This window comes from Pecten maximus, chromosome 6, assembly GCF_902652985.1.
Source record: "Pecten maximus chromosome 6, xPecMax1.1, whole genome shotgun sequence".
NCBI lineage: Eukaryota > Metazoa > Mollusca > Bivalvia > Pectinida > Pectinidae > Pecten > Pecten maximus.
The window spans coordinates 13,843,755-13,866,891 of NC_047020.1; the positions used below are offsets into that span (position 1 = coordinate 13,843,755).

The 23,137-nt window shown below is 35.8% G+C and overlaps 1 protein-coding gene across 1 annotated transcript; it reads left to right on the plus strand.

Moving 5' to 3' along the window:
* Window positions 1–1,203: 1,203 nt before the first annotated feature.
* LOC117330048 (multidrug resistance-associated protein 5-like) lies at window positions 1,204–22,702 on the plus strand. Its single transcript, XM_033888268.1, has 22 exons — window positions 1,204–1,248; window positions 1,710–1,794; window positions 3,037–3,185; window positions 4,546–4,672; window positions 5,019–5,065; window positions 10,036–10,107; window positions 10,439–10,563; window positions 11,066–11,138; window positions 11,471–11,674; window positions 11,896–12,031; window positions 12,920–13,036; window positions 13,474–13,652; window positions 14,114–14,338; window positions 15,109–15,238; window positions 15,687–15,969; window positions 17,830–18,016; window positions 18,590–18,676; window positions 19,118–19,301; window positions 19,692–19,851; window positions 20,163–20,241; window positions 20,423–20,530; window positions 21,448–22,702. The coding sequence occupies exons 1-22, from the start codon at window positions 1,204–1,206 to the stop codon at window positions 21,733–21,735; spliced, it is 3,090 nt and encodes a 1,029-aa protein (XP_033744159.1). The 3' UTR covers window positions 21,736–22,702.
* The last annotated feature ends 435 nt before the right edge of the window (window positions 22,703–23,137 follow it).

Consider the following 23,137-nt stretch of genomic DNA (forward strand, 5'->3'; position numbering starts at 1 on the left):
AAGAGGGATGGCTATTCCTCATAAAAACTTTACCAAAAATACTCATATATTATTTATAATTTGATATTAGAGGCATTTTATAAGCTATATGCATATGTCTCATAGCTACCCTGCCTACATCTGGTCTAGAGCCCAATGTGCCGGCCAGTCTGAGTAGAAGGGGTAGGGACTAATTATATAATGATAATTTCAGGCTAAGGTGTTGTTCCTCCTCTGGATTAGGTTTGCAATACTATAAACGTAGTAATCTGTCACAACAAGTTTGTACACCTACGGATCATATATTTGCATTTGGACGTAATATTGTAGTAATCTGTCGCATGGGAAACCTGCACAGCTACAATGTAATCTGTCAACCATATTGCAGTACTGTGGTAATCTGTCGCCGCCAGTCCGCACAGCCACAGTATAGTCTGCTATACAATTGGTAGTAATATGTGAAACTTTGTTTGCACAGCTACACAATTTACTGCCTAAACCAAGAGAGGGAACAGTACCACCAAAAGTGTTAGGCTGAGTCTACCCCATATATGCCAAACATGTTTTTGTTTTTATGTAGTATGATGATTATAGATAGATAACTGGATGTATGTATGGAGTGTAATAGCATTATGTGTATTAGATTTATATGTGATGATATGAATATTGATTAAATGTTGTACATAAACTATCTTCTCGTCATTTGTTCAATTTAAAATTAATTATAAATCCGGTATTGATTGAATATCAAATTAAAATAGATATAAACTGTAGGATTTGTCGAATGTCAAATTAATAAAGATATGATATGCACTGAATATCAAATTAGTAAAAGATATGGTATGCACTGAATGTCAAATTAGTAAAAGATATGGTATGCACCGAATATCAAATCAGTAAAAGATATGGTATGCACTGAATGTCAATTTAGTAAAAGATATGGTATGCACTGAATGTCAAATTAGTAAAAGATATGGTATGCACTGAATATCAAATTAGTAAAAGATATGGTATGCACTGAATATCAAATTAGTAAAAGATATGGTATGCACTGAATATCAAATGAGTAAAAGATATGGTATTCGTCGAGTATCAAAAAAGTAATAGGTACGGTAATCGCGGAATAAGATTCTTCGTGCTTCACCGACCCTAATAACGCAAACGTGTATTAGTCGTATCAACCATAAATCTGCTGTTTTCTTCTAGACTGTTCTTATCGAAATAATGTCTGTTCTACGCCGACGGACGCTGATCTGGACCGATATGAGGGTACGTACTAATGTTACCACCATCTGACGGTATGGAATGCTTTAAGCCTCGGCCACACATACAACTTTTAATCCAGCCTTACAGAACTATATACCCAAAGGATCTGTCTATAATTAAATACAACACTATCTAAGGAATTCGCTGCCCCCCCCCCCCCCCCCCCCCCCAAAAAAAATGAAAAATAGGTTTGCAAAAATATGCATAGCGAGGAGTTTCAGATTACGTGTTTGTTATATTTATTCATGTGTGCATGTGTAAGCGTTAAACTCGCCGTACAGATAAGGGTATCACCTCCCTCAGAGACCCTAAAGCATTTTCCACTTTGTTTAGATGAGGAATAAAATATGGTATCAGCGGGTTTTAACGTGTCAACATATTATATGTTATATTTGTTAGATATTCATATGTTCTCATTTTCCCATAAAAGTATTGTAATTCAACATTGATGTTGTCGCTAACAGATACGAAAGATGAAGGAAGTTTTGGCTAGTATTAAGCTGATAAAAATGTATGCATGGGAGGAAGCATTTAAAACATCTATAATGGGTAAGTATGGGTAAGTACAATTAATATAAAACTATGTTCTCCTGTATATTACAACCACAGTAGAGTAAATAGAAATGTTCGACAATAATTGATTCATTTCTAAATCAAAAACATAAATTGTAAATGGGAGTGGAAACCTATGACCAAATGGTGTAATTAATATAATACATTTGAAACACGAAATATCGGTTAGATATGGATATTTAAAGGAGGGATGCTAGTACAACATGTTGTTGAAGAACTAATTGTACTGACATGATGTTGTTTGATTCAAGAATATAAAAGCATATATAATACTCGTTTACATGTACATTGATTGCCTGTCTCAAGAGGGAGAACGGATGTTTTCTCGGTGGTTCTACAAAAGATACACAATATTAGCACCTTTAGACGAGCATTGTCACAGGGTCAACAAAAGACACACAGTATTAGCACATTTAGTACACACGGGCAGAGTATCATCAAAAGATACACAATATCTGCACCTTTAGACACACATTGTCTGAGGGTCAACAAATGACACACAATATCAGCACCTACACATAGAGAGTTTGAAACAGCACAGCTTCTTTGACTCGTCAATGATGTAAGCTGACTCGTTAGTGATTCTAGGGACGTCACACAGCTGTTTCAGCCTTCTATGACTCGACAGTAATGTAAGCTTACTCGTTAGTGATGCTAAGGACATCATACAACGGTTTCGTCCTTCTATGACTCGTCAGTGATACTAACGACATCATACTACTGTTTCGTCCTTCTATGACTCGTCAGTGATGTTTATGCCATCATACAGCTGTTCCGTCCTTCTATGACTCGTCAGTGATACTAACGACATCATACTACTGTTTCGTCCTTCTATGACTCGTCAGTGATGTTAAGGCTATCATACAGCTGTTTCGTTCTTATGTTTCGTCCTTCTATGACTCGTCAGTGATGTAAGCTTACTCGTCTGTGATGCTAACGACACCATACAGCTGTTTAACCTTCTGTTTTGTCCTTCTATGACTCGTCAGTGATGTAAACTGTCTCGGAAGTGATGCTAAGGACATCACACAGCTATTTCGTCCTTGTAGGACTCATGGTGATCCTCAAGGTTTAATGTGTCAAACAAAATGTCAAAATCTGAATGCAGTAGGCCCCTTTTTCAAGTGGATCTTTCCTTTAGAGTATATATTTTACGTATTAAGTATGAAATACCAATACAAATCATAACTTAACGAACCACATATTCTATTTGAACAGATATAAGGACACGGGAGGCGAAACCGCTGATACGATCGTCAATATTTAATTTGATTTTCAATGCCATCATGCCAATCACACCATCACTTGCTACTGTAGTCACCATAGCCTTGTTTGCAAACGCTGGAAATGAACTGACAGTATCTAAGGTATATTTATTTTCGTTTTTCTTATCTGTTGAATTAGAGTTGTCCACATAATTTCATAACGATTCCAATATCTAAATTGTGCTTGCGATTATTTAAAAATATCGAGTTGTTAAGTGGTCTTTTGATGATAAAGAAATTGTTGATGCACATATGACGAGGGCATTTGAGTCATTTTTGAAAAAAGTACATATCTGAACCCGAGTGGAAGGATTCGGCTAGTTAGCACAGCACCAGAATTGCCAAGAGCTAGTCAGCCTTACTCTTATAAGGGTTTAGATAACGCTGTCAAAGGGACAGATCACTGTTTGATAATTTTTCACACATACTTACTAATAAACATGAATCTAATTCGTCTGTCAAAAGCCCAAAACCTCATAGTCGAGAAGGGGATTCGCCATTCATAGCAACAATTGCATGACGTCATGGAAACAATACATCCATGTCACTTGAACAATTCACAATTATGGCGTCATACTATTCTGTCTTTTCCTATCCTGTAGATGAGTAGAATCGTTCATCCTTGTGGGGATGAGACAGGGAAAATCCCAACCCGTGGTGAATATTCTTATGCTTTCAAACACGAGACATGTCGGTTTTTGGCAGATTAAGTATCTTACATGAGGGTTGGGGTCCCCCTGTCTAACTACGAACAGAACGAATGTTTTTTTTTCTCTAATCTTTTTACCCTATACCGACGTTAAATCGATGGAAGGCAATGCTTATATGACGTGATTGAAGTATCAACGTGACGTCATTGTGTCATTATTTGCTGGCGTAACGTCATACTATTGCTGAGATCGTGGAGAGAGCACTTGTAGCTTTTCTCAACCCTAGGGTGAGATAAGAAAAGCATCGATAGAATTTATCTAAATACCATCACCCTTTGAAGTAAATGATAAAAGAAGGTTAGAGACATGGCTTCTTGACGATTTACCAACGTTTTTGAAATTTAAGGAAATATTTCATTAATTGATTTTTCTATCATCAGCGATATTTTAAAAATATACTTACATGTACATAGCAAAATGCTACAGATAGTCGTTATTTCTAGGGTTACTATTATTTTCGATTTCTTCAGGGTTTTTCTATTGTCGCCACTCTTGGCTTTATACGGAATGGATTGTTCTATGTTCCGTACGCCGTTCGGATACTCGGAGAAACCATGATCAGTTTTCAAAGAATAAAGGTATTAACCTGTCTTTTTCTTCTAATAATATCTTTGGTCTACAATTAATGTTTCATACTGCGCAACCTTTATTTATGAAACAGAAAATTGGATTAAAATTTAAAAGAACTGACTTAAAACGATCTGACAAAATCATAGGAACACACTATAAAGTACTTATGTTTATCATAACAGCGTTTCATGTTGGAAGACGAATTCATCCCACCTAGTCGTGATGTAGAATGTTCCATGAATGCTATTGAACTCCGAGACACGGTGTTTATGTGGGATAGCAATGCCAGCACCACTCCAGATGACGGAGGTACATCTCACACATCTCTACATATATAGTTATATGCTTTAAATGAATATCATGTCGCTAACGTTGATGAGCCAACAAGAGTGATGAATATAAGTTGGTATAAACTGTTTCGCAATCGTTGTTAAATAAATCAAGTTTACATTGACATCCAGATTAAACTATTTTCAATCAAGACTACAATGATTGCATTTGAATAGTGTCGATTATAATATTATGTTTGGTGTAAGTGTTCATATTTCCTCTATCACGTCCTAGTATATTATAATATCTCACTTCCGCTCTTCGTCGTTTGACATTAATTGTATACAATTCATAAACACGTTCATGGTGACATTATGTTATCTAGAAAAGATGTCACTGGTACTACGGCATGAAACTATAACTATAAGGAAGGTAAGAACTATGAAGAGATAGTTATCACTTACTAAGGTAAGATATCACTGACCAAGGTAAGATATCACTGACTAAGGTAAGTCATCACTGACTAAGGTAAGTTATCACTGACCAAGGTAAGATATCACTGACTAAAGTAAGTCAACACTGACTAAGGTAAGTTATCAATGACTAAGGTAAGCTATCACTGACCAAGATAAGATATCACTAACCAAGGTAAGATATCACTGACTAAGGTAAGATATCACTGACCAAGGTAACATATCACTGACCACGGTAAGTCATCACTGACTAAGGTAAGTTATCACTGACTAAGGTAAGTCATCACTGACTAAGGTAAGATATCACTGACTAAGGTAAGATATCACTGACTAAGGTAAGTTATCACTGACTAAGGTAAGATATCACTGACCAAGGTAAGATATCACTGACCACGGTAAGTCATCACTGACTAAGGTAAGTTATCACTGACTAAGGTAAGTTATCACTGACCATGTTTAGATATCACTGACCACGGTAAGTCATCACTGACTAAGGTAAGATATCCATGACTAAGGTAAGATATCACTGACTAAGGTAAGTCATCACTGACTAAGGTAAGTCATCACTGACTAAGGTAAGATATCACTGACTAAGGTAAGATATCACTGACTAAGGTAAGATATCACTGACTAAGGTAAGTCATCACTGACTAAGGTAAGTTATCACTGACTAAGGTAAGTCATCACTGACTAAGGTAAGATATCACTGACCAAGGTAAGATATCACTGACCACGGTAAGTCATCACTGACTAAGGTAAGTTATCACTGACTAAGGTAGGTTATCACTGACCATGTTTAGATATCACTGACTAAGGTAAGTCATCACTGACTAAGGTAAGATATCACTGACCAAGGTAAGATACCACTGACCACGGTAAGTCATCACTGACTAAGGTAAGTTATCACTGACTAAGGTAAGTTATCACTGACTAAGGTAAGTTATCACTGACCAAGTTAAAATATCACTGACTAAGGTAAGTTATCACTGACCAAGGTAAGATATCACTGACCACGGTAAGTCATCACTGACTAAGGTAAGTTATCACTGACTAAGGTAAGTTATCACTGACCATGTTTAGATATCACTGACCACGGTAAGTCATCACTGACTAAGGTAAGATATCCATGACTAAGGTAAGATATCACTGACTAAGGTAAGTCATCACTGACTAAGGTAAGTCATCACTGACTAAGGTAAGATATCACTGACCAAGGTAAGTCATCCCTGACTAAGGTAAGTTATCACTGACCACGGTAAGTCATCACTGACTAAGGTAAGATATCACTGACTAAGGTAAGATATCACTGACTAAGGTAAGTCATCGCTGACTAAGGTAAGTTATCACTGACTAAGGTAAGTCATCACTGACTAAGGTAAGATATCACTGACCAAGGTAAGATATCACTGACCACGGTAAGTCATCACTGACTAAGGTAAGTTATCACTGACTACGGTAGGTTATCACTGACCATGTTTAGATATCACTGACTAAGTTAAGTCATCACTTACTAAGGTAAGATATCACTGACCAAGGTAAGATACCACTGACCACGGTAAGTCATCACTGACTAAGGTAAGTTATCACTGACTAAGGTAAGTTATCACTGACCAAGTTAAAATATCACTGACTAAGGTAAGTTATCACTGACCAAGGTAAGATATCACTGACAACGGTAAGATATCACTGACTAAGGTAAGTCATCACTGACTAAGGTAAATTATCACTGACTAAGGTAATTTTTCACTTACTAAGGTAAGATATCACTTACTAAGGTAAGATATCACTGACCACGGTAAGTCATCACTGACTAAGGTAAGTTATCAATGACCACGGTAAGTCATCACTGACTAAGGTAAGATATCACTGACCAAGGTAAGATAACACTGACCACGGTAAGATATCACTAACCAAGGTAAGATAACACTGACCACGGTAAGATATCACTGACTAAGGTAAGATATCACTGACCACGGTAAGTCATCACTGACTAAGGTAAGATATCACTGACCACGGTAAGTCATCACTGACTAAGGTAAGTTATCATTGACTAAGGTAAGTTATCACTGATAAAGGTAAGATATCACTGACTAAGGTAAGATATCACTGACTAAGGTAAGATATCACTGACTAAGGTAAGTCATCACTGACTAAGGTAAGTTATCACTGACTAAGGTAAGTCATCACTGACTAAGGTAAGATATCACTGACCAAGGTAAGATATCACTGACCACGGTAAGTCATCACTGACTAAGGTAAGTTATCACTGACTAAGGTAGGTTATCACTGACCATGTTTAGATATCACTGACTAAGGTAAGTCATCACTGACTAAGGTAAGATATCACTGACCAAGGTAAGATACCACTGACCACGGTAAGTCATCACTGACTAAGGTAAGTTATCACTGACTAAGGTAAGTTATCACTGACTAAGGTAAGTTATCACTGACCAAGTTAAAATATCACTGACTAAGGTAAGTTATCACTGACCAAGGTAAGATATCACTGACAACGGTAAGATATCACTGACTAAGGTAAGTCATCACTGACTAAGGTAAATTATCACTGACTAAGGTAATTTTTCACTTACTAAGGTAAGATATCACTTACTAAGGTAAGATATCACTGACCACGGTAAGTCATCACTGACTAAGGTAAGTTATCACTGACCAAGGTAAGATATCACTGACAACGGTAAGATATCACTGACTAAGGTAAGTCATCACTGACTAAGGTAAATTATCACTGACTAAGGTAATTTTTCACTTACTAAGGTAAGATATCACTTACTAAGGTAAGATATCACTGACCACGGTAAGTCATCACTGACTAAGGTAAGTTATCAATGACCACGGTAAGTCATCACTGACTAAGGTAAGATATCACTGACCAAGGTAAGATAACACTGACCACGGTAAGATATCACTAACCAAGGTAAGATAACACTGACCACGGTAAGATATCACTGACTAAGGTAAGATATCACTGACCACGGTAAGTCATCACTGACTAAGGTAAGATATCACTGACCACGGTAAGTCATCACTGACTAAGGTAAGTTATCATTGACTAAGGTAAGTTATCACTGATAAAGATAAGTTATCACTGACTAAGGTAAGTCATCACTGATTAAGGTAAGTCATCACTGACCAAGGTAAGTCATCTCTGACCACGGTAAGTCATCACTGACCAAGGTAAGTTATCACTGACCCAGGTAAGTTATCACTGACAAAGGTAAGTAGTCACTAATTAAGGTAAGTTATCACTGACCAAGGTAAGTTATCACTAACTTAGGTAAGTGGTAACTGACCAAGGTAAGCTAATATTGACTAAGGTAAGTTATCACTGACAAAGGCAAGTTATCACTAACCAGGGGTAAGCTATCACCTACTAAGGTAAGTTAACACTGACCAAGGTAAGTTATCAAATACAAAGGTAAGTTATAACTGACTAAGATAAGTTATCACTGACCAAGATAAGCTGTAGGCTATATTATTGTTATTCTCTTTATCTATTCTAGTATGAAGGTTGCATAAACAGAATAAACTTTTTAGAATTACAATAAGACAATGATAATATAGAAGTGCTGTTTTGAAATAAATATACATTTAAATTTTTCATAATAATTGGTTCATACTATAGTGGTTCAATTTTTTAAGCAAAAATATTTTCAAAACATTCACACCTACAATGCGTAGTCTCTCATACACGTTAGTAATTAGACTTAAATTCAAATCACATTCAATATGTATTCTCTCCCATAGACTGTTGTAATTAAACTTACATTCAAATCAAACACAGCAAGTAATCTTTATAAATACACTATTGTAATTAAACTTACATTTATATCACACCCAATAGGTAGTGTTTCAAATACACTTTTGTAATTAAACTTTCATTAATATCAAACACATTCAAATCACACACAATGTCTAATCTCTCTAATACACTTTTGTAACTAGACGTACATTCAAGTCACAAACAATAAGTAGTCTCTCAAATACACTTTTATAAATAGACTCACATTAAAATAAATTAAAGTCTCTTTAATACACTGTTGTAATACGACTTATATCCATACCACCAACTACGTAATATCTCTAATACACAACTATTTTTGTACATGTAATTCATTGTGCAGTCTTTTGTGGTATTTTCAAAGCGCATTTTGTTAACATATGACGTCCAAAACAATGGTAAAGAGTGCGGAATGGTAGCTGGATGTGACACTAACGATAAGAGAGACATTGTGGTACACACATATATTTCAATACGTAAAGACAGGTAAACAGGTACATTTTAATAGGAAATTAGTGGATTCAGGCATTTTTGCCTCTGGAAGGCTGTATGATCGAACTTAAGGTCGAGTGTGCACGATGCCTCCGAAAAACAGACCGTAACGAACAGTGACATGGTCATTAATTAGCACACCGAACGGATATAGCGTTGAGTCATGGTGACACTAACCAGTTATATCAAAAGCACCAACCGTTTTTGGACACAGTCACAACTCTGAAATAAATTTATGAGCTTGGATGAAGCTATAACCGCATTGCACCTCAATGACAGTGTGTGACGGATGTACCAGGACTAACCTTACTATTTGGTGTTAGACGAGTCAGAGGACATCTTTAAACTACCAGAAAACCCCAAAATACTGAAACAAAACCCAGAAACAAGACTGCCAAATAAACGTATCCAACATGTAATTATCTCCTGATTAATATATTAACCAAGCCTTGTTACATTCAATCAAGTAGGTTCATTTTCCTTACAAGTTTACATTGAAGCTACCTCAGTTACAAGACAGTCTTGATTTAAGCAGTATACAAACACACAGAATTCCTGATGCAATTATTATGAATTTTATAAGTTCCACTCGTTACTTATCTACTAATCTAGCTTACGACTTTGTACTTTGTATATAGGGGAAGCATATCGGAATTTGTGGAACTGTCGGCTGTGGAAAATCATCTTTGTTACAAGCAGTCATCGGTAGGGTAAGTTGTTGCGGGAATGCACCATCTGATAATTGATGTAGTAGTTAAGCAAACACACCTTCCACTCAACCCTCGCAAGCCAACATAAAAAACGTACACTTGTGTTAATTAGACTATGTAGTAATGGAGATTGAATCGTGGCATCAAGTTTTATATATGTTTGAATAGGTTCTAGTTGTCATCGATTAAGGTGTTAAATTGGTGCGACTTTACAATGTCTTGTTTACGAACAGTATTTAAAATACACAGACAGACACTGAACATTTTAATCCAGACCACGATTGTCATATTTTGAATGAAAGTTAATTCAAAAAAAATATTTGAACACTAGATGCCCTTGATTTCCGGCCATATTGCTGTTGACGGTACGGTGGCATATGCAGCGCAACAGGCCTGGATATTTAACGGGACACTGAGGGAAAATATTCTCTTCGGACAACCCTATAAACAAGACTGGTAAACCCCGGGAACACGACTTGAATATTCATTTATTTTTTTTATTTGACTTACATATATTGTGAGTATATCCTAATATATGTGATGTGAAGGATTCGAAATAAAGGAGTAGATCAATATGCGAAGCATAATCCGTAATCGAATTGATAATATGTTTAAAGTTAGCAATTAAATATGCTTAATGATAGTAATTAAATATGCTTACATGATCAAATACTTTCTTACTCAAATACTTGTGATGTCTTTGTGATCTCAATTTAGTTTTACTAGATGTAATAAATGCTCACATCATAATTATGCTACCCCCCCCCCCCCCCCCCCCCCCCCCCTGCAAATTCTTACCTGATTGGAATTTCAAAACTTCAAAACGGTGTCACTGCTTGAAACCTATAATTTGTCGAATTCACAATATTGTTGACTTACTAATTTATATATTTTATTTTGTACATTTCCACGTTTGTCGTTATTTCATCACTCTAAGTCCAAATTATCTTCCATTCAGGTATACGAAGGTTTTGCATGCCTGTAGTTTGGAGCCTGATCTGCGTACTCTAGCTAATGGTGACATGACAGAGGTAATGAAACTGTTAAGTGTGGACTTGAATAAAATGATGATATAAATTGGTTTGTTGTTATTTACGCCCTATTAACACAACACTGTTATTTGATAGGAGGTTAGCCAATTGGAGTTGTTGGAGGTCAGAAACGACCGTTCAGAGACTTTAAAAATGGTAACACACCGTGGTAGGAAAGCAATAACACGCTGTTACGAATCTCATCACGTGCCATATCAGCTGTGAAACAAGCGTAGTTATAGGGTAAACAAAGTTATACCACATGCTGAATAAAAGTTTAATAATGATACTCGAACAAAGACAAAAAATAATAAATCTGGCTTCTTTTCCAGATCGGTGACAGAGGAGTAAACTTAAGTGGTGGCCAGAAACAGCGCGTGAGCCTTGCACGTGCCGTCTACAATAACAGTGACATCTATCTTTTGGATGACCCGCTGTCTGCCGTTGACGGCCATGTTGGGCAGCACTTGTTCCACAAATGCATTGATTCAGTTTTGAGAAATAAAACCGTCGTTTTAGTGACTCACCAACTCCAGGTAAACATTTAGACACTTTCTTACATCTCGGTGTCAACTCGATTTTAAATAGCATCTTTGCGTATATGAAAAATGCATTACATTTACATTTACATTATTGAATATTGTTAAATTTTAACAACGATGACGTTACTATACATGGAGATAATAATCTTGAAAGCAGCTAGGAATAAGGGAAGAGCAGCCTGTATTAATGATCTATATATTGTTATATGCTGCAGTATTTAAAGCACTGTGATGAAATTTACGTTATGGTCGATGGTGAAATAGTCCAACATGGAACCCACGAGACGTTGCTAGCCGAGGAAGGAAATTACTCAAAGTTAATTGGCAGTTTGGACACTACATGTGATAAAGGTAAGATATCCTCAGATGTTGTTAGTTATGTGCTGATAATCATGCTAACTAACTTGTTCATTTGATGAAGTAATTGTTGAATTCTTCAGACGGCCAAACGATCAGGATTTTCTGGACGGAATTTTCCTTCTGACCACAAATAGCAAAATAGAAATATCAACATTTTTGGTTGAATAGGATTGAATCTTATAATATATTAACAATACCCATCAGTTTACGTGATATAGTAACGAGTTTTACAAAGTAAGATATATTGAAGTTAGATATAAAAAATAAATTTGCATTTACGAAAAAAATATATAATTCAAAATGACAAAAAACGTTCGCCAAAGCTCTACAACTCTCATTAATTTGGTCTTAGCCTTGATCAGGGAATCACAAATATGATTTAATGCAGAAAGTCCTGATGTACGGACGTTAGCAAAGCACACCTCGCCATTGAAATTCAGCTAAAAGAAGCATCATCAAGGTCTATGTTAATTTCAAAATGGGAATCATTCCTACGCTCATGCGCAATGCTGAAATTATCTCGATCAATCCTTGCAAATCTTGACTCCCATTTCGCCCACCTTGAACCCAGGTTTGAAACATCGTTAGTTTTCCTTTTAATACACCTAGACCGACTTCCTACCCAAATGTCAAAAGTGGTCCGTGAGACCGAGTAGTACGTGCATAGAGAGGCCATGATTTTGTCTATGAAGGTCAGGTTAATCGCGCCTTGTAGAGTGACAAGTGCAAGTTCACCCAAACAGCCGTAGGGAATGGGAAAGGAATACATATTATTTGTAAATAGGCATAAAATGATAGCTTTGTTATTTCACATGAACATAATCATGTGTAATACCTAAAAATGTACTTCATATAGATATTATCATTTTTGTACTACAGACGATTATTCATCAGACGACGGCGATAGTATAGATTTAGGACCGGATGATACACGTATTACCACACGATCGAAACATGAAGATCCTACATGTAGCTGCGATGACAAGTATATGAAAGGTAAATATCAATGGAATAAAGGATACATGCTTGCAATTAATGTTGGTGAAGTAAGTTTAATATTGCACTTCATGATGTACAAAAGACATAAGATACTAGATCATTACAGTACAAATTGCTGATAAAAATAAGTACAGCGAAAAAATAAATTAAACAGTAGCTGTCCTTCTAGTACTTGTCAGTGATCATAGTGGCCTTAAAATACCTGTTAAGATCAAACTAATTTGGTTAAATCTAAGAAAGTATCTTTATCTGATATTGGTAATAGATCAAATAATTTACTTTTTATATTGCATTTTTATGCACCTCAATCAAAATTACATATTACCAATTTTTATCATTGAAAGTAGTTCCTCATTCAAAGTTCTGAAGTGTACAAATCGAAGATGCGATATTATTTAGAAAGTAACTGACCGGCCTTGTATGGTCATTTTTAGGGGTTCTCACAGACAGAGAGACGTCCAAGATTGGGGAAATCAGCATGGAAACATACATGAGCTACGTCCGTGCAGCAGGAGGCAAACTAGTACTAGTGTTTGTGCTCGTACTCTATGTATGTTCACTCTCGTCAGTCGCGTTCACTGAATGGTGGCTTGGAATCTGGATTAGGCAGCGGGTAGGCACAACTCAAAGTGATAAAAGAAAAAAGAATCAATTTTGTCAATAAGAAACAATTCTTTAAAATTTACCATCTCTCCCTTCCACCGAATTCGACGAAGCTGCTATTACACAAGTCCATTACTATTCTCTAAAAGGTTACAACTGATTTGTAGCTTTCATATCATGTACTGTTTATTATTATTTTAATCATATTAAACGAATTATACATATATAGCGGTTATAGAATGGTGAGAACCACAACTTCTGGGTAAAGATTGATAGCTAATAGAAGACAATACGGAAATATTTCTAGTACATGAACTGTTGTACCCTTCACGGGGGATTGTGTACTAGCCTTAATATTTCAAAAACGTTTGCCCCCTCCCCCTTTTATGAAAGCGCTGTATGATATTGTCATAAAATAGATATAGTAGTTTCACTGAGTTAGGTATTGCAGAGGTCACTAAATATTTTCAGAATGCTCAAGAACAAGTAACCGTTCCGTTCGGATTTACGGACACTAGAACAAACTTATCGGATATGGAGAATTTCACCAAACATCCATTACAGACAATCAACCTAACTACCTCCTTGGAGGTGGAGGAAGAACTAGAAAAAACAGACTGGTATTTGACTGTTTATATTTATTCTACACTTGGGATAATTGGACTAGCAATATTGAAAGGAGTGATGGCTGGCATAGTAAGTAATCGCTGGTGGATTTTATTTTGTTTCTTGAATATAACGAAAAAGGTGATAGATATTTGCTTTCTATATTTTAATATTGCCGAACAACAACAAAATCCAATGCGTGAAAACATAAACACTTCCAATATAAATGATAACCATTTTAAAATGTCTTCCCCGTATTATGGAATTTCGAAAATAATCTTAATTTTAATAATAAAATTAATTTAATAATACCACTCCGGTTATTCGCTTCAGTTTTATAGATTCATGTCCCGGTTTACTAGTTTAGGATTCTCTGTCAGTCTCTGGGGTGCGATTATTTGTCACCCCTAGAGTATGGCAGAGTGCACGTTCAGGCAATCATACAATGACGTCAGGAAGACAATTAAATGACATCACGACAACAATTTGATTACATCACATCAGCATTATGTTGTATTGAAATATATTTTTTTCAGTAATGGAAAAACTGGACCCTCTTGACTTGTGTAGTAAAAATTGTCTGATGGGAGATAAATAATCATGACGTGACAAAGAACTCTCTTACCCTCAGGATAATATTCTTGTTTCACTCTCAACAGAGCCTCGGGTTAGACAACAATGAACATCACACCTTGGGTTGGATATTTCTTTGTCACACCATCAAGGTAGCAGAGGAAGGTTCTTTATATATATCAAAATTTGTCGACATATCTAAATAGCTTAAATATGTAAATGTATCTTTGCAGTACGGCAAATAACGTCAACATTTATCAGTAAACCTTATTTTGTATGTTATGCAGGTAATGATCAGGGCTTCTAAAACCTTACATAACAATGCCGTGAGGAGAGTGATGAGTGCCCCGATGCAGTTCTTTGACGCAAATCCGCCGGGTAGAATCATAAATCGGTTCTCTCGAGACATAGAAGACGGTTGGTTTATATATCAGGGCATGTCCTGGTGCAGATAAATGTGCCGGTGGTTACAATATCAATTCGTCATTCTGACAACAATTGGGAAAGGTGTTTCGTAATTCATATAGCAAATCATGATAAATTATTCATAAAAGGTGAAAGGGAATGGAAACATGACCATTACCATAAACAAACATCAATATTTATGCCAATTTTGTTTTTGCTTCTAGGTTTGAGCTTATTGAATTTATTTTTCCTTCGATTGGTAAATTGACTAATCCAAAGTGTATATTTGTGAAATAAAAGAATTTATCTTGATATCAAAATAGTGGTTTAGATTTTTTGATATCATTATTTTGCTATAGTTGTATCGAAAAGTTGCATTAATCAAAATTATAGCATCACCATAAACGTTTATCTGGGCAAATTTTATCATGAGTGTAAATAATTCGCTTTTCTTTTGCAGCTGATATATTTATACCGCATACATTGGACATTCTACTTCAGGGAATCATCATGTGTGCTATCTCCCTTGTCACCACGGCATACAATTTCCCTTTGTTCCTTATTGCAGTTGTTGCAATTGTATTCTACTTCTATATTATCAAAACTATAGCGTCTGTGCCTGTCCGAAATTTCAAGCGCCTTGAAAACGTTGCAAGGTCGCCACTTCTAAGTCATATGACTACATCATGCAGTGGACTTAGTACCATTGTTTCGTACTCGCAGCAAGACTTCTTTATGAAAGGGTAAGTTACGAGGCCGAATGATTGACACATGTAGGCATTTGACAAAATCTCAGCGCCTTACCAAAGAACTATCGGTCAGTCCCTGACAATCAGTTACTTTTTCAGCATCGGCATTTTATAATTTCACTGCAAAATATGTTGTTTTCATGCTGTCCCTTGCTCATGCAAAGATGCCCGTACGAAGACCTAGGATAACGTTATAAAATTGTCAGTCTTTTGCCAAAAGGATAACAAAAATCGTCATTGGTTCACATGACACCAATGAGCTAGTGTAAATAAAGTGTACCCGCAATGATTAACAATATTAAGTTTGAAAATACACATTTCATAAAACGACAAGGAAATCATGATCTTTCTTGAAATGTCACCAGTTGCCTTGCAGCAATGACCCCGTTTCAGTGTCCCAAAGCTGTGACGTCACAAGTTCAACGCGGTCATCTGAACCCTATTAGAAGTGCGTGATATGCCTGTCGTGATATATGCGGCCCGTCATGTTTTATAATATATTAAAAACGGGTGTATTCACTACATAACTATTTATAAATTTACATGATGGTAAGACGATTCAAATTTAACATATGGCATTTTCCAAATTGCAACCCTCAAAGATAATGATTATTCTTCGGTCACATGAAACTCACAAAATGAAGAGCCTATTGATATCTTTCACCATGAACTCAATCTAAAATGTCCCATCTTTGTCAACTCGGAAAGTTTGAAATTCTTTTATTGATTTTTTAGGAATACAAAGTCGCAGAATTCGATCAGGTTGAACAATGTTTGTTGGAACCAAAGATCTTTACAGATGTTGTTATCATAAGTGTTCAATATAAAATTCGTCAACATTTTTTAATACATAGCCAAAATAATGACTAATTCACAGATTAAACAAGGTTAATATGCAACAAATAGTGATAAATAACGGCACTCTAAACTAATTCAAAACTAACAACAGCTGGATTATGTCAGAAACAATATGATAAACCCAAACCTGTATAAGGTGAACCGTGACTGGAATGCGCATTAAAGCACTTATCTAATGTAAATATAATATGAAATATACCTTGCTTTCGGTCGTTCTATGTAAATATAAGCTACAATTATATTACTTTTTATTACTTTAATTTTACCATGCTGACTTCCGGAGGTTGAATTTGTGACGTCACAGCCAGAGAAGTTATCACGCAGCAGAAGTAACAAGTACGCTAATTAAAAGTAGATCAATTGGTGTAAATCGGGCGCTTCCGGGGTCGATGTCTGGTACTGAATGTACCCAATTTTGATACGGATTTCTACTTGTTGCTTGGGGGAAAATGAAATATATCAAAATGTATATCAATTTTTAAAATTTTAAGCCTATCTTTCGCTACTCGGGCAAACACAGAAATAACTTAATCAATTCTTAGTTTGCATCATGTCTAACGTGATCTAATCTGAGCTTGGATTTATCATGTAATTTCCTAATGTGTTTGGCTATTTTAGCAAAATGTGCGAAAATGCATGTTCAGGAAAACATAATTAGCTCTGGTGAATCCTATTCTATAAGGTTTCGGTAACATAACTCTCTATAACATGATACAAAACACTTGTGAACATAGTGGCATGGGTGTTTTGTGCAATGTATGTGATCCACACAAGGTAGATATGTAATGTGCTGCTGAAACATGCCTGTTTTCGCATGTTTAGGCAAAACTCACAGATCACAAGACTAAAATTAGGTACCATGCATACTAAGAATCAATTACAGTTATTTCTGTTCAAAGACAGCGACATTAATTCTTCTAAAATTTCTAACCGTTCTTACATATAGATACCCCTTAAGACATAGCGGCGCTAAAATTTGAAATATTTGAATTAAAGATGTCAACAATACTCGGACATGACTTCAGTGGGAATGCTCCTGTTTGATTCGAGCATGCGGTGGATGAGCCTTCGAATGGATATTGGGGGAAGTGTGCTGGCAGTGATTACAACAATCATCGTTGTGTCCACCAAGGATGCCGTATCGCCGGCTTTGGCAGCCCTGTCTCTGACTATGTGTATAAACGTAAGTCTAACTACAGGATATACATATTTCGTTTGGCGTTGTTACAATTAGTATGTCCTATTGTCGCCATAAAATCATTTAATGACACTATTCAAGAATTATTGATCTAATTGTGTTATCACATTGAAATTGTACCCCTAGACACAGGAGTTTAACACACAATTCGGCTGAGAAGGATGAACCCGGCAATTTAAGTTGTCAATCGTTAGACAGAAAACAAGAGGTGCCAATTTTATAAACTTTTCCCAGCTAGGGGACAGATCACATTACCCTTTTACCTTGGGTAACGCTCAAAGACTAGAGGTAACGCTGTAGCCAGGGAGAGGTGGACGTATGAAAAAGAACACGCTAAGAAACAAAATCATTGGAATACTTTTTAGACATCAGGCACTATTCTTATGCTCTATCTGACTTTAACGAAAGTTAGCGTGTAATGGAATGGAAATGGAAATAGCAAAACAGGGTGCTGTGTATACAGACAAGTAATTCATAATTCTTCTTTGATAACGTTTAACGTTACGTCTTAAAGGTATCGTCATTTAAATAATTTGCGTCTTCATGATCTGGTTTCAGATGACATCGCTTATCCAGTTTTTCAGCCGTACGATTACTGAAGTGGAAGCTACGTTTACATCCATCGAACGTATCCATGAATATGAGGTACACAGATACATTAAATCTTATTAAAGCCTTTCCATTATTTGATAACGGTATATTTCATATCATTCAATAGGAATATTGCTAGAAAGTTAGCAAGGTTTTCCTTTATGCGCTTTGTTTGTTTTTCGTGATACAGACTTTTAAAAAGCATGCTTTTCATATACGATATACAGGTTTATACATTAAAAGGTGTTATAATTATATACGCGATATACAGGTCTATACTTTGGAAACAAAGATGTTATAATCATATACCATATTTAAGGTTATACGCGATGGCAGTAGTGTTGTTGTATCTTTATATCATAGTGCGATGTTTATCCTCGTGTTTTGGCGTTACAGCACTTGGTTTCTTTTTTTTAAAGACAGCGCAATTATAATTGAAATTTACTTTCTTTGATTTTTTTTTTTTTTTGAGGTTTTATTTATAATTATATCTAGAAAATCCAGGTAGAAAAGGAAACTGAGACTTTACAAGTCGACAGCAAATGGCCAAGTCAAGGAAGGATAGTCTTTTCAAATGTGGAGATGAAATATCGCACTGACATGGATCCCGTACTCAAAAACATCAGCTTCGACATCCTTCCCAGACAAAAAGTCGGCATTGTTGGCCGCACAGGAGCAGGTACGTCACCTTTTATGTTTGACTTTTAGCTGCTACTGATAAAGCCAAGTAGATCTGTCACCCATATTGACTTTCCTCCTCTAATACCAAGATAAGATATAAAGCTCTTGTTAAAAGGTTAAAAGGTTAATTTCTGAAAATAACATCTATATTGACTATTTTTTATTTGAGTACGTCTCCTTTTATAAGTACTGTAGTAGTCTAATTTTGATTTGAGTACGCCCACACTGATAAATGATGTAGTAGTCTCAATTTGATTTGAGTACATCCCCATTGATAAATACTACAGGTGTCTCATTTTAATTTTAATTCGTCCCCATTGATAAATACTTTAGTTGTCTTATTTTGAGCTTGTCTGAATTGATTAATAACAAAAACTTATGTATACAGGTAAGTCCTCATTGGCTGCTGCGCTGTTCAGGTTGACTGATCTATCCGGAGGGCACGTGATCATTGATGGTGTCGAAATTGGAAATATATCTCGAAAACGCCTTCGTTCGAAATTGGCATCGATTCCACAAGACCCTGTCCTGTTTGCTGGTACACTTAGGCAAGAGCACACCCTTTTGCTTAAGGATTCCCGACATTGTATGGCATTTAATACGTATAACGCCTAACAGTTTACCAACATATATAATTCTTCTTTGTGGTAAATGTGGTGTGGGTAATACTTATAAATAATTTATGCAACCGATGTAGTAAAACAATCGTGTTATGCAACCCCATGTCAACATCTCAAACACAGCCACTTCACCAATATCGAACGTTTTCTAACACGTTTAAAATACATGATCGACATATTTCTTCAGTTTCAACTTCAGGCTTAAACTTAGATATTACATTTATGTGTCACGTTTACAGATACAATCTGGATCCTTTTCACAAGCAAACAGACGAAGAGATTTGGACAGCGCTGGACCAGGTCCATTTGAAGGAAATGGTATGCATTGATACATAAAAGAGCTTTCGATGTTAAATGTACTTGGCTAAACATTCACAGTTATCATACATGGTAATTTACGATCGGTTATCTCGTCAAGAATAACTTTCCTGGTGGGAGATATCGATGACAACAAAATAGTAACAATTTGGTTAAAATAACTATGTTTATTATCCATTAGATGAATCCTATTTACCTTGACTTGACCATCGAAGAAAACGGAGAAAACTTCTCTGTTGGAGAGCGGCAACTAATATGTTTGGCGCGTGCGATCTTGCGTCAGAACAAGGTAGGAAAATATTTCAAAGTCAAAATAGAAATGTGAATCTGCAAACAAGCAAAATCCCCTTATACTTATCTTAATTTGATACTTGTACTCTGTTATTGATTCACTTTCGTCTCTACTCTAACTCTTGATTTGTATTGAAAAGTGCAAATACCTTGTGTTGTTTGTGCCGTCCTTCTTCATTGGTCAGTTGATTTGTTTTAATAAAAATATGTTTTTGCTTTGTGTTTTCCGTATTTTAATCGTAATTTGTACATTATGATGCACCGACCTGGTAGAATCAAACATTTACCGATGGCGAAGCCCGACTTCAAATTTTTTAGATTGTACCGGGTCAGTATAACACCATATCAACCGAACGAAATTTTCGTATTTGTTTCATTGATAAGATATGAAACTTCCAGAATATATACATGAATAAAAGGACATTATTTAACATTGGGGCATTCTGAGGTCACAATGGTTATTATGTCTTAAGCACAATGTTTACAGTGTTTTCTAAACACGAAACATGAGTATATAGATATTTTTTTACCAATCGTATGAAGATTAGATTAGAAAGTATGAAATTTATACCAATAAGAACAATCTCGCCCCTTTTCCGTTCCGTAGTCATATGTGCCATTCAGGTGTTCATGCTATTGTCGAATTTTAACTACGCATTTATGAAAAACCAAATAGAAATTTTGCCATGCATTTCTTTGTCTCTGTGAACAGTAATGAAGCATAAAAATGATTTTGATATTCTACATTTGCAATGGTTATTTTATTATTTGAACAGATGATTTTTCGATTATCTGATTAAAAAAGACCAGCATTGACTTTCAGTGTAAGGTTATGCCTAGGTGTGTGCTCTGAGGCTAAATCCCTTTCTACTACACATTATATGTATTCAAGAAAAAATATAAAATGCATTCCAGATCCTTGTTCTAGACGAGGCCACAGCGTCCATCGATACGTCCACAGATGCTCTGATTCAGGAGACTGTCCGGGACTGCTTCTCTGACTGTACCGTCCTGACGATTGCCCACAGACTCAACACCGTCCTAGGTTGTGACGTCATAATCGTCATGGAAGCCGGAAGGGTGTTAGAAATGGGAAATCCACAGACATTGTTAAAGAATGCCTCTTCGTATTTCAACAACATGATTCGCGCTCAAACTGTGCTGTCACCAGACGCGTCGTTGACTAATACAGCGTCTGTGTAAAAAGTAGATTATGTCAATTACCGATTAGGGCACGTTGCATACGTCTTGATCCTTATATAAACCAAAATACTAGCTGGAACTCGATCAGGAAATTAGAATGTCTTAAGTATAGATGATATTCAACATGGCGTATACGTTCATTCGGAAATGTTACTGCTGAGGAAATGTACCTTAATATTTGATACATGTATTTGTGGTTAATGCATCCCCCTTTGTCATATATGCATGTACAGTCTCCATATAGGATCAGTTACAAACAACAGTGTATTTATAGCGGGTCTGCTGTGAAGGATAAACCAAATATATTAGTTTTACAATGAATCGATGTTGCCGAGTCGATGTATTGATATTAAATTGTATGTTGGCGTATAATTTTCAATATACAAACCAAATCGAAGTGATATCATGATTGCCTTCTATTTCCCATCGTATATAGGTAGAGAACTACAAAATTATTCAATTCAACCTTTTAAATTGCTACGGCAGCGAAATTGGTTATACAGCTATATTAGAGTCAGTGGGACACAACACAGTTATGTCATGTTGACTACTCAGACAAATACAAAGCAACACAGACACAATAACGTTGTCATAATTCTTTAAATCATTTTAAACGATGGCAACATATAAACTAAAATATAGATTTGCATGGAGACTCCAGAAAAAGTACAAAGAAAATATAATCAGGTGTTCCGGAAGAATAAGTGTCTTCTGTTTCATCGACGACACCTACTATATAAATATAGGTCAAATCCGGGCTAAATCGCAATCCTAAGTGAAAGTTACGCATCAGTCTTAATGATATCCTACATTTTATAAATAAACATATAAATGCAACACTGTTTTTATCTTGTCTATATGTCCTTGTTCACAATTTTGTACGTGGTCATTAAGCATTTAAAATGAAAATGCATGTTGTCCTCTGGATTAGGACGGCTCTTTCAGATCACTCGCACATTTAGTGAGATCAAGGACTAAGTGCAACCTCTAAATCTCTTTTTTCAACGGGGTCTCTGGAATCAATGAAAATAGTATATTAATATTCACCTGAAAAGTCTATGCATCTGATTTATTTTAAAAGTTCCTTTCAAAAACGTTGATTTAATTTCAGAGAAAGATCCAATGAGTTAACAAATAGAAGACACGAAGAAAAATATTCACAAGAACATTATTGTATTCATTTCTTTAGCTTTGGCAATTTTCATAAAAACTTTCCTTTAATTAGATTTCTTTAGTTTGGCAAAGTATGGTCCTGGCTTCAACACCGAAAAAAGATGAACTCTGGGAACAGTAGCTCACCTATTTAAGGTGATAATATTATGATATACTTATAAATATAGATAAAAATTACTTGTGTTACTGTTGGGCAAGTGAAACTTCGCCAACTTCGCTTCAAAAAAGT